Below are 21,850 nucleotides of genomic sequence, written 5' to 3'. Positions count from 1 at the left end.
GACGGAGGGGTCTGTTTGCACAGAGGCTGTTTTGCTTAGAAGATACGGGCGCGCCTCTAAAAAAATGCTGAAAAGACTTTCTTTACATTGATCCCTTCATTGTGGCGACTTTATCGTGGTGCTTTGTTTACTTAAAAGCCCAACAGCCCTATTGATTTTTGCTTGTTTACTTTTCTGTCTCTCTCTGACATTCTCTGCTCCTGACGGCACTCCTTTGAAGAGGAAGATATGTTTGCATTCTTTTAATTGCGAGAAAGAACTGTCAACGCTTTCTTGTCATGAAGCACAGTTTAAACCTTTGACTAAAGGATGTTATTTCATGTCTAGAGAGCTCTAATAATGTTAAAAACGTATTTAGAAGGTCGTAAACAGGTTTTCTATGCTCTAACTGCAAAATTATTAGATTTATAAATAAAGAATCCTACTTCGTGGAAATTAATTTATCTGTCTGGAGCAGATTAACCGCGATAAACGAGGGTTTACTGTATAACTGTGCGGAGAATATTTATAAACAGCGTGGGAGAGTTTCTAAGGGCTTAAAATATATACAAATAACCATACAAACATATGGTTTCAACTTCGCGGATTTTCACCTATCGCGGGGGGTTCTGGAACGCAACCCCCGCAATCGAGGAGGAATTACTGTATATATATATATGTATATATAAAAGCAGTTGGACCTTGAGGTTACAAGAAAAAATAAAATGAAAATCCCTGTTCTTCAAGCCATCTGGTTGTTGAGGAAGGTGAAATAAAAATGTTCTTCTGAGTTGATATGGGTAGTGAGGTAATCAAAATTTATGTCTACAATAACTCTATCTCAGGTCAATCAAATACAGGAAACTGAGAAAACGTTTAATGAAATCAATTCCAGGCAAAAATATAATCTCATCTGATACTGAAAGATTTATAAAAACCTCAAAATAAATCAGCATAGTGAATGTATCTAGGAAATCGCCATATCAGTAAAAAAATAAATGTACACATTCACTGTACTTTATATATTTCTTAACAGAAAACACAATGATTCACTTCCATAGAGATTCATGTGGACTCTTAGTGTCAATCAAAATAAAGTAAATCAGTTCTTAAGCAAAGCAAAATAAATTAACAGATATTTAAGTTGAATGTTGATTAATAAAAATAAAGATCTGAGGCTTCCATTTTGATGTCAAAACCCTTTTCACAGTCATTGTCGTCAATGTCATGTGCTGTAGAGCTCAACCTCACTTTTACTTAGCATATGGAGGTGGGTAAGATGGCATATTTGGAGGCTGATTATATGGCTGTGTGATAGGAGTTGTCTGCAGTGGAACATTACACTGTGGGATCTGCACAGGAATTCCTGATGGGTCAACATTCTGCTGGATGATAATTAGAGGCTGTAAGAAAAAAATAAAAAATTAACAAAAAAGCTTAGCACTTTGGACCAGAAACCAATAAGGTGTTTAGTGCAAGGTGCCACACACTTTCACATACTTAATGTAAAACTGAATGTAAAAGAATATTATGTAGAATTATTACCTGGTCTGGGTTTCCACAGGTTGCTTTGCAGCCATAGATTGATGTGAACAAGCTCACCCAGAACTCAAGAATAGTAAAAATCAACAGGACACCCTTCATTCCTTGTGCAACCTTATTGGAAATTGACAGAGATGGAAAGAACACTGAAAAATTCTGCTCAAGTAAAAGTATTATAAATTAGTTAAAAACTTATTTCAGTAAAAGTTAAGGTTTAAAATGTGGAAACCACTTGAGTAGAAATAAAAATGTAGTCTGTGACAAAATCACTCAAGTAATGATACTATTTAGTTATATTAAAAAACAAAAACAAAATTAGTAAATATTAGGCACGTACAATCGGAATAGCACAGCATATAGAAGCAAATTTTAGAAACTCAAAATCTGGAGGTTGTGCCAGACTTCCTCAACTACATGTAAGTGCTGAAAATGAAAAAGAAAAAATCTGTACCCAGGTGGAGCAGGAAGTTTTTTAGACAAAAATGGCCACTGATTGTAGTTGATCTTAAGTAGAGTGTACAACTCCTGTACATTTTTTTAGTTCTTACTTGAAATTTGTGCCTAGATATACAGCACTGTGTTATCAACATATAAAATTCCTTGAAACGGGATGCAGCTATTGCCAACAGCTCTCCATGTCCTTGGGAGTTGCCATCATCATTACTGTTCTATGTTGGGACTATTTTGCTGTGGTCAGGGAAACAAATGCATTGCTCAAAAGATGAGTGCCCTTATTCATATACAGAAGATGTCTGCTGAATATACTGAACTTACCAATGTACATTAAGAAAATGTGTACAGATTTAGGAAATTATATATGTGCTGTAGCACGGTGGCACTGTGGTAGCGCCACTGCCTCACAGTAAGGAGACCTGGGTTTGCTTCCCGGGTCCTCCCTGCATGGAGTTTGCATGTTCTTCCCGTGTCTGCGTGGGTTTCCTCAGGGTGCTCCGGTTTCCTCCCACAGTCCAAAGACATGCAGGTTAGGCGCATTGGTGATCCTAAATTGTCCCTAGTGTGTGCTTGGTGTGTGTGTGTGTGTGCCCTGCGGTGGGCTGGCACCCTGCCCGGGATTTGTTCCTGCCTTGCGCCCTGTGTTGGCTGGGATTGACTCTAGCAGACCCCCGTGACCCTGTGTTAGGATATAGCGGGTTGGAAAATGACTGACTGACTGTATGTGCTGTGTACGACTGACTTATGTGTTATAAACTGAAGGGAAACATCTATTTTTCTATATAATGCTCTCTGTTAGTATGGGTTATCCTTTTGGAAAACTGGAAACTTGTTTGGTAACAATATGGGGCTACTAGTATTTTACTGTGGTATCTTTCAATCAACTATGATTTATAGCATTTGTGCTGTGTTATATTAAATACCCTGCTAGTTTAAAAAAAATCAACATACTTCCATGTCTCTTCATAAGTTTGAGCTCTTGGACAATACACTAGGTTCTGATACACTGAGATACAACCACTTATATAGCCGGGGTGAACTACACAGCCATGGTTTTATTTACTAAAACAATTTGTACTATAAGATCGTGACCTACATCCCAGACAATATTTTTTGTGAAGTTTTATTTTGAACTGTAAACTTTACACTTTGAACACAGCCGATCAATTGTATTTTGTAACGATCCACCTTGAAAAAACTAACAAAGCAGAATCACTACTGTTGTGACGTGAAATTTTGCACACAAGTTGATACATATTTTGTATGTCTTTATTTGTAACTTAGACAAAGCAATGTAATATTAGTGTTACATTATTGATAATAACAGCAACGGTTTGATGGTTTAAAAACCCCTTCCCCCTTTTAGGAATGAGTCTCTTTGTAATTTTATGACAGAGTTGGGGGAAGTGCCTCAAACAAGTTTGGCTAATATTTCTCTGCAGGACTCCCAGCCAACCCCCACAGGAAAGCTAGGCTGCCTAACTGGCAAGCGTCACGGGTGTAGGTGTGAAGGTGTTCTCTGCCTCATTGGTCTGAAGTATGGCTGTTTGAAACTGGCTTGTATCAGAAGCCTTTAAGTACCATGATGCCCTATTGGCTCTAGGAGAGGCATTTGTTAGAGAAATCTGTGAGCAAATGACACACCATCTGTTGTTTAGCGACTCACGTCCTGCTTACAGAGGAATTGAAGCTTTACGCACATCTAAATCTGTTCCTTGGAGATTGGCAGTCAGGGCAGCTAATGGAACGGTCCTTATGGATGATGCTGCAGTTGTGACCCGCTGGGCTGACTACTTTGAGCAGTTTTTCAAAGCTGATCGTCTGGCTAGGACATTAGACATCTCTGGGTTCACGGTTCTTGAGGCTGATCCTCCAATTAGCTATGAACCACTCAATCTCACTGAGATTGCACAGGTGGTGAACCAGCTGAGGGGAGGAAAGGCTGCAGGGATCTGTGGTATCCGGGGTGAACTTCTCCGGGCTGGTGGTAAGGCTGTCCTCCTGGCATTGCAAGCAATCTTTGCTTCCATTTGGGTGACTGGCATCATCCCAACTGACTGGAAAATGGGACTTGTCGTCCCTATCTGGAAAGGGAAGGGTGATTGCCTGGATTGCAACAACTACAGGGGAATAACACTGCTCTCAGTGCTGGGTAAGGTCCTTTCTAGGGTCATCCTCAATAGGATCCGTGATCACTTGCTAACCTACCAGTGACCGGAACAGTCTGGTTTTACGCCTAAGAAGTCTACCATCGACTGCATCCTGGCACTGAGGGTTCTCATGGAACGCATGGATTCTTTGTAGCCTTTGTCAATTTTCATAAAGCATTTGACTCAAGCTGCCCTGTGGGACATCCTGAGGGTTCGCGGGATCCTTTCGAGGTTGCTGGATATCATGGCCTGCCTGTACACTGGTACTGTGAGTGCTGTGCAGAGTGGAGGCAGAACCGCTGTGTTTTTCCCAGTTGATTCTTGGGTTCGTGAGGGGTGTGTTCTTGCTCCTATTCTGTTCAATGCTTGTATGGACTGGGTGTTGGGCAAGATCGTGGGGTCCAGCAGATGTGGGGCAGATCTTGATTTTGCTGACAATGCTGTGATCTTCGCAGAGTCAATGGATGCTCTGATCTGGGTGTTCGAGAGACTGAGTGAGAAGTCTAAATGCCTGGGATTGTGAGTGTCCTGGATAAAAACCAAGATCCAGGCCTTTAATGACCGCTTGGGCACAGCCAATTAGCAGTGTGTCTTTTTGCGGAGAGAGAGTATCGACCTTGTTGAACAATTTATACTTACCTTGGGTGTAACATTAATTTCTCTGGTGACTCTTACTATGAAGTCAGTAGATGGATTGGGAGAGTATGGGGGGTCATGAGGTCACTGGAAAGGGGTGTGTGGCACTCCCAATATTTATGCAACAGGACGAAGGTCCAAGTCTTTAGAGTCCTGGTGCTTCCTGTCTTGCTATGTGAGACATAGACGCTATCCAGTGACCTGAGATGAAGACTGGACTCCTTTGGTACTGTGTCTCTCTGGAAAATCCTTGAGCACTGTTGGTTTGACTTTGTGTTGAATGGGCGGTTGCTCATGGAGTCCCAAATGAGGCTCATTACCTGCATTGTAAGGGAGTGTCAGTTACGGCACTACGGTCATGTGGTGCGTTTCCCCGAGGGTGATCCAGCTCATAAGATCCTCATTGTTGGGGACCCGAGTGGCTGGACCAGGCCAAGGGGTCACCCATGTAACACCTGGCTGCAGCAGATAGAGGGTAATTTCCGGATGGTGGAACTGGACCGTGTATCTTCCTGAGGGGTTGCCGACCGAGATCCCAATTTGTTTTATCGTGTAGTGGGTGCGGCAATGCACTGTACCAGTGCATGCTCCCTGACTTGACTTGACTTGAAGGATGCCAATATTCAAATTTACTTTGCATATTGTTCATATTTATGAATATTATCAATAATACATTGTTTAAATTGTAACGTAACTCCTGCTTGTCTTTTACTACACCTAATTGCCTGAGGTTATACATGTAGAAAGGAAGGTGTGGAGAAGTTATATGGTACAGTACCTTATAAACAGTGATAAGGCTGGGAGATTTGAGGCATTCTGACAAAGGCTACATATTAATAATACAAAAGGGGAAAGTAGAGTAATATATACTCTATATAATAAATACTCTACCAAGACAAAACAACAACTAAACATAATTCAAGAGTAAAAGTATTTATGCATGATTTTTAAAATACTTTAAAAAAAATGCAATTTAATATATAATCTACTCAATAACTATAACAAAAGGGAATGTAATTCGTGACTTTACATCACTGGAAATTGATACATGAGTATTATTTTACAGATCTGTCTATAATCATCTTCAGAATGTGTTATTGGTACTTAAGTTGGGTATTTTATTGGACTCTTAAGTGCTTTTAAAATTAAGACTTGTTGATATTTGTATATTTAATAAATTAACTCCGCCCTGCACAAATTGGGTCATAAACAAGCTCTTGCCTTTAATGCCAATCAGTGTTGTGGAATGCAACTTTTAAAAATGAGACCTAGTTGCATTACTCGTTAAGTCACAAAAAATAAACTAAATCCATTACATGGTTAGCTGTTATAAAATGTAATGCTTTACAAACAGTGCATTACTTTTGCATTACTTTTTCCTCTTTTGTATGAAAAAGTGCACATTTCACTGACCAGCATTTATTAAATCAACATCTCAGAGTTGGCTTGTGCCAATATTGTGCTGTGTGCAAGCAAATTAATTAACCTTCATATGCAAAAAGAATGAGCATGTTTTGCGTCTATACATTGCTGAAGGATGAGTTGCCCATTGTATAAGCTGGCATTCCAATTCAGTGCCAACTCTAAAGGAGCCAATAAAAATGGCAAGCCTGACCAAGTCGCATTAAAATTCCAACTAATATGGAAATGTTAAATAAGCTACCTAAAAAAGCAATTCAAGAAGAGCAATAGTCCACTGGGACTTGCCTTTAGTCAGCACCGCTGCGGCCTGGTGCTACAAAATGAAATAAGCCAGTAATAATGATAATACCTTAGTGATGACACTATAAAAGCAGCATACTGTGTTACATTTCTGAACAATTTAACACACAGGCGAGCTGCAAATAATTCAAATTTGACAAAATAAAGAAAATAATAAAATAGTACAACTTTCCATCTTTTTGCGGACCAGTAGAAGACTCTTCATAGACTGGTGTCTTGCAACCCCTGACTATCAGTTTGGGAGAGTCACCACACTGGCCATAGCTGGAGGCAGCCCATCATGTTAATAGCTTGCTGTTGCACTACCAATATGTCTGGGAGAATGTCAGAAGCAAGTGTTGCACTCTCCTACATCAACTTTTTAACAGATTCTTTCAAATGTTAATTACACAAATAAAACTTGCCTTCCACAAATTCAAAGGTCTATATGACACACAGCAGTGGCCTTAGAACCCAATATAACATCTCCCACAAGATACCACGTTGTTACACAGTGTTATATATTTTTCAAATTCATAAAACATGTAAGCAGGACTATCAAATGCTTAACCGCTCAAATTCATCTACTTTGTGGCTGGCTCAGAATTCATATTATTCTTGCAGGGTCAAAGGTTGAACTTTGCAACTTTTTATTGCACTGATAGCACAATAAAGATAAGATCTGTCAGGGATTGCAAACAAAGTGATGTCACAATAATTGGACATGTACCATCTGCTCCCTCATGTTAAGAATGTAAAGCACCATCCAATTCTGAAAATTTGCAGTTACTGTCATTACCTTTCATGTAGTATTGATGAGGACATTAACAAGGATACTCCCAAAGTATCCAGTTTTTGTGACATGTTTGTGACATCTTTTCCAGTGCTGAAGGCTTGCATCTCTAGATGAAGATCCTTTCATTACTTTTTCTCCCAAATGATACCGGAATTCCTCAAATTATTTTATTTAGTTCTTGATAATATTCCCCGGTGGTGGGCTGGCGCCCTTCCCGTGTTTTGTTTCCTGCCTTGCGCCCTGTGTTGGCTGGGATTGGCTCCAGCAGACCCCCGTGACCCTGTAGTTAGGATTCAGCGGGTTGGATAATGGATTGATAGATGATATTCCCAGTTGTGGCCTGAAAACAGCCAAATCACGTATACTCCTAATTGCATCACAGAATAGGGCCTCTCATGTTCAGAAGCTGCAAAGTACCAGAGAGACTACCTCAAATAAAAAAGCCTGGTTTCCAAGGCAATGCTGTATGTAGAAATGAGTTACATTTTTTTTATTGTCTTATCTAGTCAACAGATGTAAGCCAAGGCTCCCCCATTTAAAAGTGAATTAATAGTCCACATTCTAAAAGCCAGTTTCAGTGGTCGGAGATTTGTACATCGGGGTCTGTGCCTCACATGTCTGCTATCTGGCATGCATCAAACCTAACCTCTCCCACTTCCCTTTGTCTTGTACCTGAGTGGGTTTTGTGTGTCACATGGCCTCCAGATGTTCAATTTCCAACACCACACAATAAGTGTGGATCCAAAAGGGGTTCCTATATAACTATTCAGGGTTGATGTTTGATTAGTTTCACTGTGAACTGGATGTTTTATATTTTACCATTTAGTCTACATCCCCTTCTAGGCAGATTTGCTGAATGTAATGTTACCAGGAGTGTAAGGGTCCAAAAACCTACATCATATCTAAGGATCACTGCAATGAATAAGCCTCTCAACCATGAGACAGTCATAGTCTTAAAACTGACAGTTGCTTTGGCATTTCTAATCTCATGGCAGGCATAGAGTGTCTTTTTGAAGATCTGTACTCAACCTTTAACTGTAAAAATAAAACTACTCAACCGCAGTCCACAAATAAATGTTCCTTTACCCAACCTTACCTGATTCTTTAAGAACTGTAACTTGGTCCAAACCTAGTCATGTTTATTTTTAAGAACAATATCACAATAGCTATTGGAAATTCTTTATGTAAATAATAGTATACAATTATAAGAAACAATATATTTAAAGGTGTTTGTTAACAGATGATCATCCACCATGTAGGACAATGGTGGGTATAAAAATGTAGCACACATCTGATTCTGTATCAGGAACAAAACTTAGATGGCTTACTAAGTTCTGTTAATTTTGCCCTCAAATCATTTCTCTTTTATGTTTTTGTTCATCGTAGATTCTATAACTGTTACTGGTCTATGAGAGCTATGCAAATAAAACATTCAATGAAAAATGTAAATCAATTTGAACTTTACATCAAATATACCTAAAATACAAATGGAACACCCTAAACCTACCTGATCTGTGGTACAACTGTACAAAAATGTCAATAATTTGAAATGCTTTTAATTGAGAAAGGATTCACTGTAAAGCACTTTTTTGATTTTATGAAACTTCTTCAGTGACACTCAAAGTTACACATTAAATATTAATTTTTTAGATTTCTAATTGTATGCAGTTTACCTGTAAAGGGCCTTCTAGTGGCAGCTTTTTAGATAAAGCATGCATTGTTCCACGCACATGTTGTAAGAGCATAAGAACAATTCTGATGACAACAGGCCATTCTGACTAGCAACGCTCCTCTAGCATGTTTGTCTGCATGTAACCCCGTAAAGTTTAGTTCGTTTGAATAGTGTGATCACTCCATGCCAGGGCAAGCATATTATGCTCTGGCCTGCTTGGAAGAGGGACGCTTGAGCATGGTTCAGTAGGATTCAGATATAGTGTGATCGCTAAATGTGCCTGAGCATGGAAAACAGACGCGACATCAAGTCTGAGAGTGCAATTCTCATTTCATACAATACCATTTGAGTTAAAAACATGTTTTTATGCTCACCTTACACATGAATGTGAATTGTAGATGGCAAGAAAAGCTGCAAATTCCTCCCTTAACATCACTTGTCACTGTAAAAATCTCATTTGTGCAGCACAATTAACAGCAAATCGCTGTGCTGCACACTCAATAAATCTGGGAAAGGGTAAAGCGTTATCTTGCCCTCGACGACTCCAAAAAAATAAAAACACAAAATAAGTAAAACCATTTTGACATGCTTGCTGTCACTCCATGTTTGGATCTTATTTTGGCTTTACACAAAGTTGCATGGTCATGATGAAAGCGAGACTAGGCCCAGTATATTAAGCGTAGTGTGAGAACAGGCCAGTGGGGGGGTAGAGAGGGGGAGACAATCATGCTCGGCTATGCTACGGAAGAAACGTGCCTAGTATGACTACATTTATTTAACATTTCCAAAATATCAATGAGTCAGTATATGAGAATCTGCAAGAAGCTACTTTGACTTGGATCTCTAGCCAGGATTATTAACTAGTGACCTGTGGGTCAGTTCTCTCTGGCCACAACACATTATTTTAATCATATTAAAATTTTCTAGAATGTATAAATATTATCCATTGATTTATCACACGCAAGTGTTGATAAAATGTCTATAACATAATGATTCAATACCTCATCACAGTTTCTTCTGGTTGAGGTATTGGAAGCAAGTATTTTCCCTAATGCCATCATAGCTAGTTTCAATGACCTTAATTTTTGCACATCAGGTCTCAGACTATGGTGGATAAGAATTATTGAGAGTGCTATACTTCTTACGATAGTAGTGGCTCACATTATAAACTTTTATCTTAGTTACTGTTTGATTGCAAATCAGACAGGCCTGCGGAGCATTTCAGAATCATGGCATTATAAAGACAAATTTTTCGGTCCATTTGTCACTGAATTAATGATTCTGAGTATCAATTGTCCTCTTAAACTTTTTTAACAGTGACATTTTTGCTATCTAACTCAATTTGCAGTGTAAATTTTAAAGGGTTAATTCCTGGCTAACCAGTAAAAGTCACCGTAATTGGATACAGCCCACCGTTAATTTTCATGAAAAATGATTGAGCTAATTTAGAATGATAACACCAGAATGAATTCAATGCTTGAAAATTCTTAATCTTTGGCAGGCTGAACTGATTTGAAGTGTACCTGTGTGTGTGTGCGTGTGTAATGTGATTGAGCGGGTGATTTGATGAATGTCCAGGACTGAATGAGGCAGTGTGTATGGTGCGTGTGTTATTACAGTGCCTGTCTCAAATAGTATTTGTTTTGCAAGAATAGGAATCCAAGGCAAATGCATTTATGAACCCTAATACTCTGCCAGTGGTTACAGGCATAACACTAACCCCCTCAAAGAACCTCAGAAAATGATGCCAAGGCCACTACTTATTTTGTGGTTTCTGGATAACTTTTATATTTAGTTTATCTTTAAATATTCATTTAAATTGCCCAGCTAATTTAGTTGAAGTTATGAGCTCAGGGGAGAACTAAAGTATTCTGTATTTTAGGGTTTGGCAGACTGCTCTGTGGTTTACATACATATCTCTGTCTGACACAACCCTTTGGTACAATTATCACTGTAGCATTAAAATGAATCAGTGCCCTCCTCCTATTGAGCAAATATAGTTTTCACATATTCATATCACATGCAGTCCTGGGGCCTCATGTATAAACGGTGCGTACGCACAGAAATGTTGCGTAAGAACTTTTCCACGTTCAAATCATGATGTATATAACCTACACTTGGCGTAAAGCCACGCACTTTTCCACAGTACCTCATACCTTGTTGTACGCAAGTTCTCCGCTCGGTTTTGCAGACTGGCGGCACCCAGCGTCAAAGCAATGGTACTGTTCTTGTGTGATTACTCATTATTTTTCATGACGCGGCTTTATAAATACACAGAAACTAACCGCATATTGTTTATTAGTGTAATGCATCTGATTGTAATTAACTCGTAACAATATAATGGTCCAGGGAACAGCCATAGTATTCCAAATGCCATAACTACTTTAGCGTTGTTACTCTCACTTCTTCTTCTTCTTCTTCTTTCAGCTCCTCCCGTTAGAAGTTGCCACAGCGAATCATCTTTTTCCATATTTCTCTCACTGCACCACTCTGAGTATTTATATCACTGTATCTGAGTGTGAATCACAGCAGCAGCTGATCGGAAAGAGAATTATCGGTATACGGCATTAAGCACACGCAACATACATGGCCATCCACCGTGCATGACATTGGCGGGCGAAGGAGCCACCGATTCTTCCTCTGCCCAGTGCCACCACAAGCCTAGAGCCGCCCCTGATTGTACTGCTGCAATAAATTATTTCATCGAAGTGAAACATGTTTAATAACGTGCTTTAACTCCTATCATCATGAAAATGACATCACGTATACATCTCAGTATTTTAGTTATTCAGAGAGCTGTAATATCACGAATGTAATGGACTCTGTGTCCAGTTGGAGGAAGAGAGCCGGTTTAAGAAGCAAGTAGTGATTCACACACATAGAGCACATAGAAAATCAAATACAAAACAAAGCATTTAACGTGCTACTTTAATTACGATGTGATTTTAGAAACTGGTTAATTAAACGATTTTAAGATGAAGTTTATGACGTTCTACTTTAATGACAAAATAAACTACGTGATTAAAGTGGAAATGTCGAGATTGAAGTGGACATTTCGTGCTTTTTCCCCACCTTGTGCCTTTTTTCTCTGTACCCTAATAAGCTTTCATATGACACTCAGACAGTGGGCTTACAACTCGGCTTTCCACGGCGACTTTGATATGTGACTTCTTTTTTATTTCCGGCATTGTGCGATTTTGTGGATGTGTTTCTCCAACATGCTATGTCACTCGATCAACTTCCTTTTGTTGATTATACCACGGCTTATTTGAACAAATAGTATGTTTTTCCTTTGCCTCCACTTGGTATTCACTGAAATTCTTATGTTTCCCCCTGTGCTTTTCCCATTGTCTTTTCACAGAAGGCTGCGCTTAAGGGCGATTTATATTGATTTGCATATTCAAATAGGCGTAATTCTGGGAGGATTTGGGGCGTTACATAATGCGCGTGTACGAGCGTTAGTTTTCACGCTGGTCGGGATTTATGTAGCGGAAGAACGTGGAAGTTGGAGTACGCACAGATTCCTGCATCTGGATTTTTCTGTGCGTAAGCACATTTCAGCTTTTGTGCTTACGCCATGTTATAGTGCAAGTTCTACGCACGGCGTTATACATGAGGCCCCTGGTGGGTCAAAGTGACTTTACCTGGTTAACACAGTTAAAGCAGAAGAGATTGAATTGATAGCCTTTAAATGTACAGGTCAATGCATTTGTTACCAGACCCTGCTGCCAAAGTGTAAATATTTTCTTACTTAGGTATTTATAGGAGAGATAGGGCAATAGAGAATAAAGCTTTAAAGCTATTGTGTATACAGTGCATACATAACTAGTTTTAAGCAGAGAAGAATAATATTATTTTCTCTTGATGTTAGGGGCTTGTTATTGTGTAAAATTAATTTTCTTACATTTGCAAAAATGTACATGCTTACCCATCTATTGTACTCAGAGACATTTTAATTACAATATGTTAATCTGAGGATTGTTCAGAAGTTATCAGTGCTGCCTCATGGGTTCAGTGCACTGGGTATGAATCCCACACTAGTCATTTTGTGTTGATGTTTAATTAATCTCAAATGATTGTTTTTTGATCGTTTTTTTCTTTCTCTTCTTGATTTCAGTGTTGGTACTTGGTTTGCCTTTGTGCAGGATACATTATCACATTGGATGGACCCATGTTTAGTTATCTTCTGTACAAATTAAATTAATCAATGTTTACCCATGGAATGAACCTTTTCAGAACAGTTAGCTTTCAGATTGATTATGTTATATATGTGTTGCATTTCATTTTTCCTCTTAGATGTAACTGGATTAAGAAAGATGAATTATATTAATGTAATTGGAAAAGGTTAAGCTAGGTGAGGTTTATCAGAGATTCTATATGTGTTATGCTCTGATTAATTTGTAGATTGCATCACAAGACAATACCTAACTGCAGTGTAGATTTTTATTTCTATTATAAAAAGACATTTGTGGGCACTGATAGATTGAATACTCCTGGACTTTGTGTACAGAGCACTCTTTTGACATTCTGTACTCTCCTGAGTACCAGATTTAACATTATGATGTCTCAAAGACAATTGCAGAGTAATCCTTAAATATTTTATGTTCAATATTTTTATTCTGAAATCTACCACCCATCCCAGTTTTAATTCTATCAGTTTCTGTTTTTGATCCAAAAATTATGTTGTGCTATAAAAAGAAAAAAATCTAGAGAACTGTAACATTAACGTTTATGAGTTATCTTTTGGGCACAGAGTTCAAAGTAACATGCAGAAAATTCCTATACATTGAAAATTCAAGTGGCTTGAGATACTGAATTAAAAACTTCTTGAAATGTAAATGCTACTATGTTCTTGAAAAAGCCCTGACCAGACAAGACTTGAGGAAAAACAAAACATAAAGAAAATTACCTGAAATGGATAACCGTAATAGCAATCATCATAGCACAATTCAACTGCTAAATCTGTTGAATACATGATGATTCCAATGCAGCTGAAAATTGTGCTGATGATATTCGTACCCAAGGCTCCTTTAATCTAAAACAAAAGAAATTCAACTCAGTTAACTTATTTAAATTAAGCAATACATCTTGTGTGAAATACTATTTGATAAATATTTTATCAATTCATTTTATAAACTTTTTTTTTACTTTTCTGCCCAATATTTTGGAAAGTTAAAGCAGTTTTACACACCAAATTTATGATTACAGGATGAATGGAAATGGATTCTTTTTGATTTTGCAAACTATTCTAGCATAAGTTTTTGAATGCAAGAAAAAAAAAAACCATATGCATTTCTTCCTTCAGCTCAAAGTCACCATGTTTAAGCAATATTAAACATGAAGGAGAAAGTCGAGCACTATATATTAGACAGTCATACTATGAAGGAAGGACTTTTTATGGAGAAACAGAACAACATGTGACAATTAAGCTGTCATGACCAGCACACTCATAAAAATATTTTCATGCTTAAAACATGCTGCCGAGGCACCAAAGAATTCAGAAATGAAAGTTAATAACAGGTGTAAAAAGTCCTCACATGCTAATGTTCAAACAAAAAAAAAAGTAATTATCTGTTGTCCTAGGATGCGCTTCCAAGGGATTTCACCCAGGTCAACCTGTGCAGTGGGCTTGAGCAATATTGACACCTATCCATATAAACGAAACTCTAATGTATGAAAAGCAACCCCAGTGCTGATAAAACAAAACAGATGTTGGTGATGAAGTGAGCGATCAGAAACAATAGGAGCACAAAACCAGAGCAGGAAGCAAAAAGGATAAAGTGGTGGAGATTAAAAGATGAAGGGCTTAAGAACAGAATTAGGGAGACATTTTTAAATGAAGTGCAGTCATTTTAGAAAGTGGAGGAATGGTGGGAGAAGAATAGTAAAATTGTATTAAGAGTAGGTGAAGTCAGTGTTGGGTAGGACAACAGGAAGGAGCTCATCTGAGGACAAAGAGACATGGTGGTAGAACAGAGAGGTGCAGGATGTGATAAAGGCTAAGAAGGAGGCAAAGAAGACATGGTACTAATCAGAGAGATAGGAATATAGGGAAATATTAGACAGACAAAAAAGGAGTCAAAGAGAGTAATGGCAATAGCCATGGCTCAAGCGTTGGAGGAGGTGCATGAAAAATTGGAGGCAAATGACGAAGAGAGAACGTTTTCTAGAATATTGTTGGAACAAGGCTGGGAATGATTTTAGCCAGATAAAGCAGATGAAAGGTGAGCAATGTGTGGTCTTGAGTGAGCATCTTAGAATCAAGAATATATAGAAGAGGTTATTTGAAAAGTATAGTATTTGGGGATGAAATTTCAAATGAAGAGGTAGTACCAAGAATAAGGAGGTAGGAAATAAAGAAGGCACTGAAAAAAATGAAAAATGGAAAGTCAATAGGACAGGATGAAATACCACTAGAAGAGTGGAAAAGTTTATGAGAAGAGAAAGTAGATGTGAGGTCTAATGCAGAGTATTTATGAACAAGAGAGAATATGACAGGTGTGGAGGAACAGTGTGATTGCACCTATTTATAGGGAGAAGGGCAATATTAAGGATTGTGGAAAACTATAGAGGGATAACATGTCACACAGAATGAAAATCTGAGAAAGGGTTTTAGAGTTGTTTTATGGAAAAAAACAACATGGGGTGAGCAGTTTGGTTTTATGCCAGGGAGAGGGACAACTGATGCAGTGTTTGCATAACTCAAAGGGAAGCATCATGAAAAGCAGGAAGGTTTGTATGTGTTTTTTTTGGGGGGAGGGGTGTGGGGGAGGCTTATAATACAGGGCCATGGAGGCTTAAGATACAGTGCCATGTCAAGAGAAGAATGAAAGAAAAAGGAATAACAGAGAAATATGTGAGGATGTGAGTGGGTCTACACCAGGGTCTTCTCTAAGTCCTTACATCTTTGATCTCATTATGGATGTGATGAGTCATAGGATAAAAGATCAATACCCCTGGTGTATGTTATTGCTGCTGGCATTGTGTTATGTCGCACCAGAAAAAAGAAAGTGGAGAGGAAATTGAAAGAATGAGGACCAACTTTGGAAGACAGAGGGTTGAATATAAATAGGAAGAAGACAGAATATTTAAAGTTTAATGATGATCAAGATTCAGAAGTTAGCCTGCAGGAAATGCTATTGGAAAGAGTGGAAAAACTTGAAATATCTAGGATCAGTGGTAGCCCAAGATGGAAAATGAGATGCAGTGATAACCCATAGAAAGCAGTGTGGATGGAACATATGGTGTATCATGAGTATTGTGTGATCAAACAATTGCACTTAAGGTTAAAGGAAAGGTTTTTAAGGCAGCGATAAGACCAGCAATGATGTATGGAGTTGAGACATGGACAGTAAAGGAAACAAAGGAAAGGATGTGGCAGAAATGAGAATGTCAAGATGGATATGTGGAGTTACAAAAAAGGACATAATCAGAAATGAGACAGAGGTTCAACAAAAGTAGGAGAGATAGCAGGTAAAGTAAAGGAAAGTAGGCTGAAATGGTCTGGACATGTGAGCAAAAGAGTGATGGGAAATGAAGTACAGGGGAAGGTAAAGGGTTTGACTGAGGAGGAGGTGCAGGTTGGAACAGTATGGAGAATGCTGATCAAGCACATTGACCCCACATAGAAGTGGGAAAATATGAAGAAGAAGGAGTTTTAAAATTAATACCTTGTTTATTAGTTAAATACAAAAGTGATACAAATATTACGAAAGCTACTTCAGGCTTTCTTTAATGAGGCTGGCCACAAAGACAGTGCTGTTTTTTTTATTATTGGCTTTATTGTCTGAACTCTACTTTGTTTTGTCAATTTTTGATTGATTATTTACTGTATTTTTGCATTAAAGTTTGATATCAGTCTTTATCAACCAGTGTGTCACAACCCACTTTGGGCTGTAGGTTGCCATTCTTGGATTGCGAGTGGCTATCACTGGGTTGCATGCATGCAAGGAAAAAAAAAACTGCTTTATCAATTGAGTTGCTCACAGTTAAAAGGAATCAACAAAACTTATATTTATATTTTTACCCATTTTTAATCGCTTGTTTCACCAATAGGGCAAGCACACTTCCCCCTTTCTTGTGCATTTGTTTCACCAAAGGGAACCATCCTACTCTTAATTGCTGTCTATGAGTCATCAATGAACTTAAAAAGTTAAATCTCGGTCCCGAGGCAGTAAAAGTTGAGAACCACTGTTTCATTGGCATTTCAGTGCCATTTTGTAAATTTTATCTGCAGAATTTTCTAATGATTATAGCCATACTCATTTTGGCAATGTAACTTGTCAACAGTCACATTGCTATACATGACATTATAATGTATCCCTATAAATGATGATACTGCTACTGTATAAATTTATGGATTATGAACAGCAGGGGGTGCCACTGAGCCCCTAAACCCCAGAAAAACATGACCCAACGCAACTCTTGGTGTTAATATAAAGATTTATAATCCAGACAGCTGAATGCAATTACAATTACAGCCAATATACAGACTTTAAACTTCTCTCTCCTCTTTTCCAAGTACATAGCCCTCTGCCTCCCAACTCTGACTCATCCATTTGTTGCAACAGACTCCTCTTATGCTGGGCCCTGGAGGACTTATGCTCTCAGTTGGAAGTACTTCCGGGTCACAAGAAAGCTACGGAGGATCACCCCCTGCAGCACCCTCTATCATCTGCCAAGTACTCCTATACGGCTGCATCTCTGGACTCCAACTCCCATGCAGCCCTATGGGTGTCCAAACAGGGACTCTATTGAGGGACACTGCCATCTATTATAGTGGTGGATGAACTGCTCCTGCCATCATCTTTTACTGATCCCTGTATCCCTCAGACATCCCATTCAGGACAGTAATCATAAGGCGTCCCGGCTGGGTATTACCCACACTTAATCCATCCTTCCGTTAAGGTATCCCAGCCAGATAAAGGAACCATCTCCATCTTGAGTGGGATGCTCATCCATCCTCTGGAGTATCTACAAGATACAAACTTTTAAACTACAAGTCTTTGTATCACATTTAATTAATAGGAAAGGCTCTTTGCATAGCCACGACTTTTGCTATGTGAATCAACCATGACTCATGTCTTGTTTTTTGGTTTTGTCGATCGGTATTGTACTTCCTGATTTTGACCATATGCTCTATCTTTTTATCAGTCTTTCAGATCTCCCTATAAACCACATTTTAATTTCTTTTTATCATTTTGATCTTTATACTGTTCAGAACACATTGATCATGTGATAACACTCCAGCCACATAATTTACTTCTCGGCACAATATTAGATCGAAAGCCAAATAATGTGAAAATGAATCACATAAAGCACAACTCTTGTGTGAAATAGGAAACCTGATACAATCACAATGGCACGAATGAGGCTGATTAGAACCTAAGACCAAATGTGCCCGATGTACTCCACATTATATGTGTAAACTGTCTAAGGGCCATGTTTATTTATCTTACAAACAAAATACAACCTTAATGAATCTACAAGTCTCCTGTTCCTTGATTTGAAGATTTGAAAACTAAGTAGTATTTCAAAAGCAGTAGGAAAGATTTAATTATGGGTGAAAATTCAACAAATAAAAAATCTCTAAAGAGCTGAATTAGCTTTTAACATATATTCTGTGTATTTATTAATAGGCAAACCAAGCAAAAGAAGGAGAATCTTATAGTTGATGACCAGACTTAAATAACCAGTTTGAAACAAAGAACTAGACAGATCTTTATACTTACTTGACAAGATTGCATACTATTGGCAGCACAAATAGAGAGACTTCCAGAAATAATGTACTGTGGAAAGAGCAAAAGTGAAACTTGAAAATGTCAATTAAAGGAAATTGTATATTGGTACAATATATTGTTAACTTAATATTAGGTATCATGTTGGTACAGTAGTTTATTCTGCTGGCTCACAACTTCAGCATTGTGGATTTACATCCTTTACTGGGCCACTGTGTGTGTGGAGTTTATACTTTTTCCCATTGTCAGAATATATCAGTCCTGGACTGGATGAAGGATAAATTTACAACTAGGATAAACAAAACAATTTCCAGTACTCAAAGAGCTCCATGTTTGTTATATTAGTCATTTAATGGTAGAAAAGGCGGTGGTTATATGAGGATCTGATCAATTAAAGGCAAATAAATCTTTGTCTTGCCTTCCGTTTCATGAGTAATACTGTGGAAATGAAGGTTATGGGAATGAAGAAGAGCTAAATCAGAAAAACAAAGTAATGAGAGAGTGGGTAATAAATGATCTGTGACTATAGCAGTGACGAGAAATATACCCCAGCACTTGTATTTGTGAAATTTAAATACAAGACCACAGTATGTTTCTGAACAGACTTTATGACTGGATTGTCCTTTATGGAGCTACTCTGAACAGGTAGAGAGTATTCAGTTAATGTATGGTGACTGTGTTTGGAAAAATTGATATTTAATTTTTTGATCTTCAGAAATCTATACTTTGTCTGCTTTAAGTGCCTTTAAACATTGTGGAAAACCAGCCCTGGACACAGACAGGCAGACACCAATGGTACCAACACACACATTTATTTACAGCTATTTACAGTCCACAAAACAGTCCTGCACAACACACAGTGCCCTTGCACCAAAACCCTTCTTCCCGGGCCTTCCAATGGTCCTTTCCTGCCTCCGTCTTCCTTCCCCAGCTTTGTCCTCTTCCTCCTGACACTGGCTCATGACTGTAGGGAGGCAGCCTCTTTTATACCCACCTGGACGTGCTCCAGGTGCCCTCTGAGGAACTTCCTCCTGTGGCACTTCCTGGTGTGGCAGAAGTGCCGCATGAGCACCCGGAAGCACTCCAGGTGTCCCTGGTATTCCATCCGCCAGAACGGGTGTGGCGGAAGTGCTTATGTCCAGGGCTCCACAATTGTCCAGGTGCCCCCTGGCAGTGGCCACAGGCTCCTATAGGGTTGAGCCTCCATGCTCAATTCCCCTGGCCCCCATACAAACCAGGGCGGCTGCCCTCTCGTGGTCCGGGGGAGGCGTAGTCCTTCTCTCATTCCTTCTAGCATCCCGGCTGGGCACAGCCCCCAGCTGCCCTCCACAACATGCTGCTAATAGCCAAATGATACTGATGGTATAAATACACAGATAAACTGTCTTCTTAGCATGATAAAACAGTAATTTTACAAAAGCTAAATAAAGTCAAATTATTGCCTGAAATATAAAGAGAAACACAGTAATCTGACAATAAATGTGGTTCTACAATTCAGACCTGTATCATACAAATTAGGCATAGAGTCTGATTTGTATTTTAAATCGGACACTGACAATTTCACTAAGGCTTGTTTCTTTCATTTTAGACACATTATGTTATTGACTCTGATTCAGTTTTCAAGCTGATTTGGGGTTTTTCTTGTCTCACCTGGAGAATTGGAACTGACTTCTTGTAGACTGCTGAAAAAATCTGAGGTACAGTATAAATAAAATGCTGAAGGCAGGCTATGTACACATGGCGTAAAAAGAGACCATATTAAACCTGTTCTGTCATCACTGCATTAAATTCCTGTCTCATTTAACTATTCAACTCTTTATCCCTATATACCCTATTGATTAAAAACAAACAAAATGGTAAAATAGTGCAAAAACATAGCATTCCTACAACAGTGCACAAAGTATACCAACAGGTTTTAGTGAACAAATTTCAGCACATGGGTATCTATGGAAAGAGAGAGGAATCTGGAGTAACAAGAGAAAAACCCACACAAATATAGCAAGTACGTGCAACTATCACTCAAACAGTGCTCAGCTTGGGTGTCTGATCTAATTTTCTAGTTTTTTGTAATTGTGAGGTGGCAGGATTTGGTGTCTCCAAGTTAGCACCATTTAAGTATAAATGTGTCCATGAGTGTGCTTTGTGATAGATTGATAATTAATTGCCTTCTGCCAACAGATACCAGAACCCTAGTTGGTCCCATATGATAGTATATTGAAAATATATTGGTATTCCAGTGCACCACTGACCAGGTGTAATTTTGTGACAAAATACACATTTTAAAAACGGTAATGGTATGCACTCTAAAAATTTCTTTACAAAATAAAGTTAGAATGAATGATTTGAGGTATGGTAGCGCAGAGATTAATGCTGCTACAGCAGTTTCATGAAGTTACTGTTATTTTCAGCTCACTTCTTTCTGACAGCACAACCAAGTAAAGCGATATTGTTCTGACATATGCCTGTCCAATGTTATTATTTGTAGCTCTTCTGCATTTTGCATGGCTAGTCATCCAAACATCATTAATTTTCCTAAGCACTTCCGTCCATTATGTGGACAGGAGAGAACCAGAACTTGTCTTAGCTGGAATGGGCACAGGAAAGGCACCATCTCTGGCACCAGCTCACTTTCAGGGCACACTTATGCACAAACCCAAATTCACTCATATTTGGTCAGTTTAGATATACCAATAAACTTAATGTAAACGTCTCTGTGATGTTTGAGGAATTTGCAAACTACACACAGGCAGTGTGGCCAGACCTTAAAAAATCCCTATGTCCCTAGAGATATGAAATTCACAATTTTGACATTTAGTTTGTTTTTTTTATAATTATTAATATATTCATTTGTGACCCTTTGTAGTAACTTAACTTACTTTTTAATATACCTGATTTTTACTATAGAAGACTAATGGGTCTTCTGGAATGTCATGTGGCAGTGTTGCCAGGCACTATGAATTAAACATCTCCACTCTGTCACTTCTAACTGCAGACAAGGACAGATGACGGTCCAAAATCTGCTCACCCTCAAATGGCCACAACAGTGCAGAATAGATACATCAGACTTGTCATTTCAGATCAAAAACCTGTACTGCTACCAAAACTGATGGTAAACACAACTCTTGCAGTGGTGACAAGACAGTTAGGGACAGGCTCCATGCTGCTGGCCTTAGAGAAATGCAAA

The 21,850-nt window shown here is 38.5% G+C and overlaps 1 protein-coding gene across 3 annotated transcripts in view; it reads right to left on the bottom strand.

Annotated features, from left to right (window-relative positions):
* Positions 1-776: 776 nt before the first annotated feature.
* LOC120527802 (membrane-spanning 4-domains subfamily A member 8-like) overlaps positions 777-21,850 on the bottom strand; it is a 31,537-nt gene continuing 10,463 nt past the window's right edge. For all 3 annotated transcript variants that reach the window (XM_039751640.1, XM_039751650.1, XM_039751658.1), the window contains 4 exons: positions 18,661-18,717; positions 13,839-13,964; positions 1,525-1,635; positions 777-1,382 (listed from right to left, as the gene is read on the bottom strand). In XM_039751640.1, coding sequence (XP_039607574.1) covers positions 1,233-1,382; positions 1,525-1,635; positions 13,839-13,964; positions 18,661-18,717 — 444 coding nt within the window. In that variant the 3' untranslated portion in view covers positions 777-1,232. The remainder of the gene's footprint in view (positions 1,383-1,524; positions 1,636-13,838; positions 13,965-18,660; positions 18,718-21,850) is intronic.

This window comes from Polypterus senegalus, chromosome 1 (genome assembly GCF_016835505.1).
Source record: "Polypterus senegalus isolate Bchr_013 chromosome 1, ASM1683550v1, whole genome shotgun sequence".
In the NCBI taxonomy this organism is placed as follows: Eukaryota; Metazoa; Chordata; class Cladistia; order Polypteriformes; family Polypteridae; genus Polypterus; species Polypterus senegalus.
Note: the sequence above shows the minus strand (reverse complement) of the source record. Positions and strands in the feature narration are given on the sequence as shown.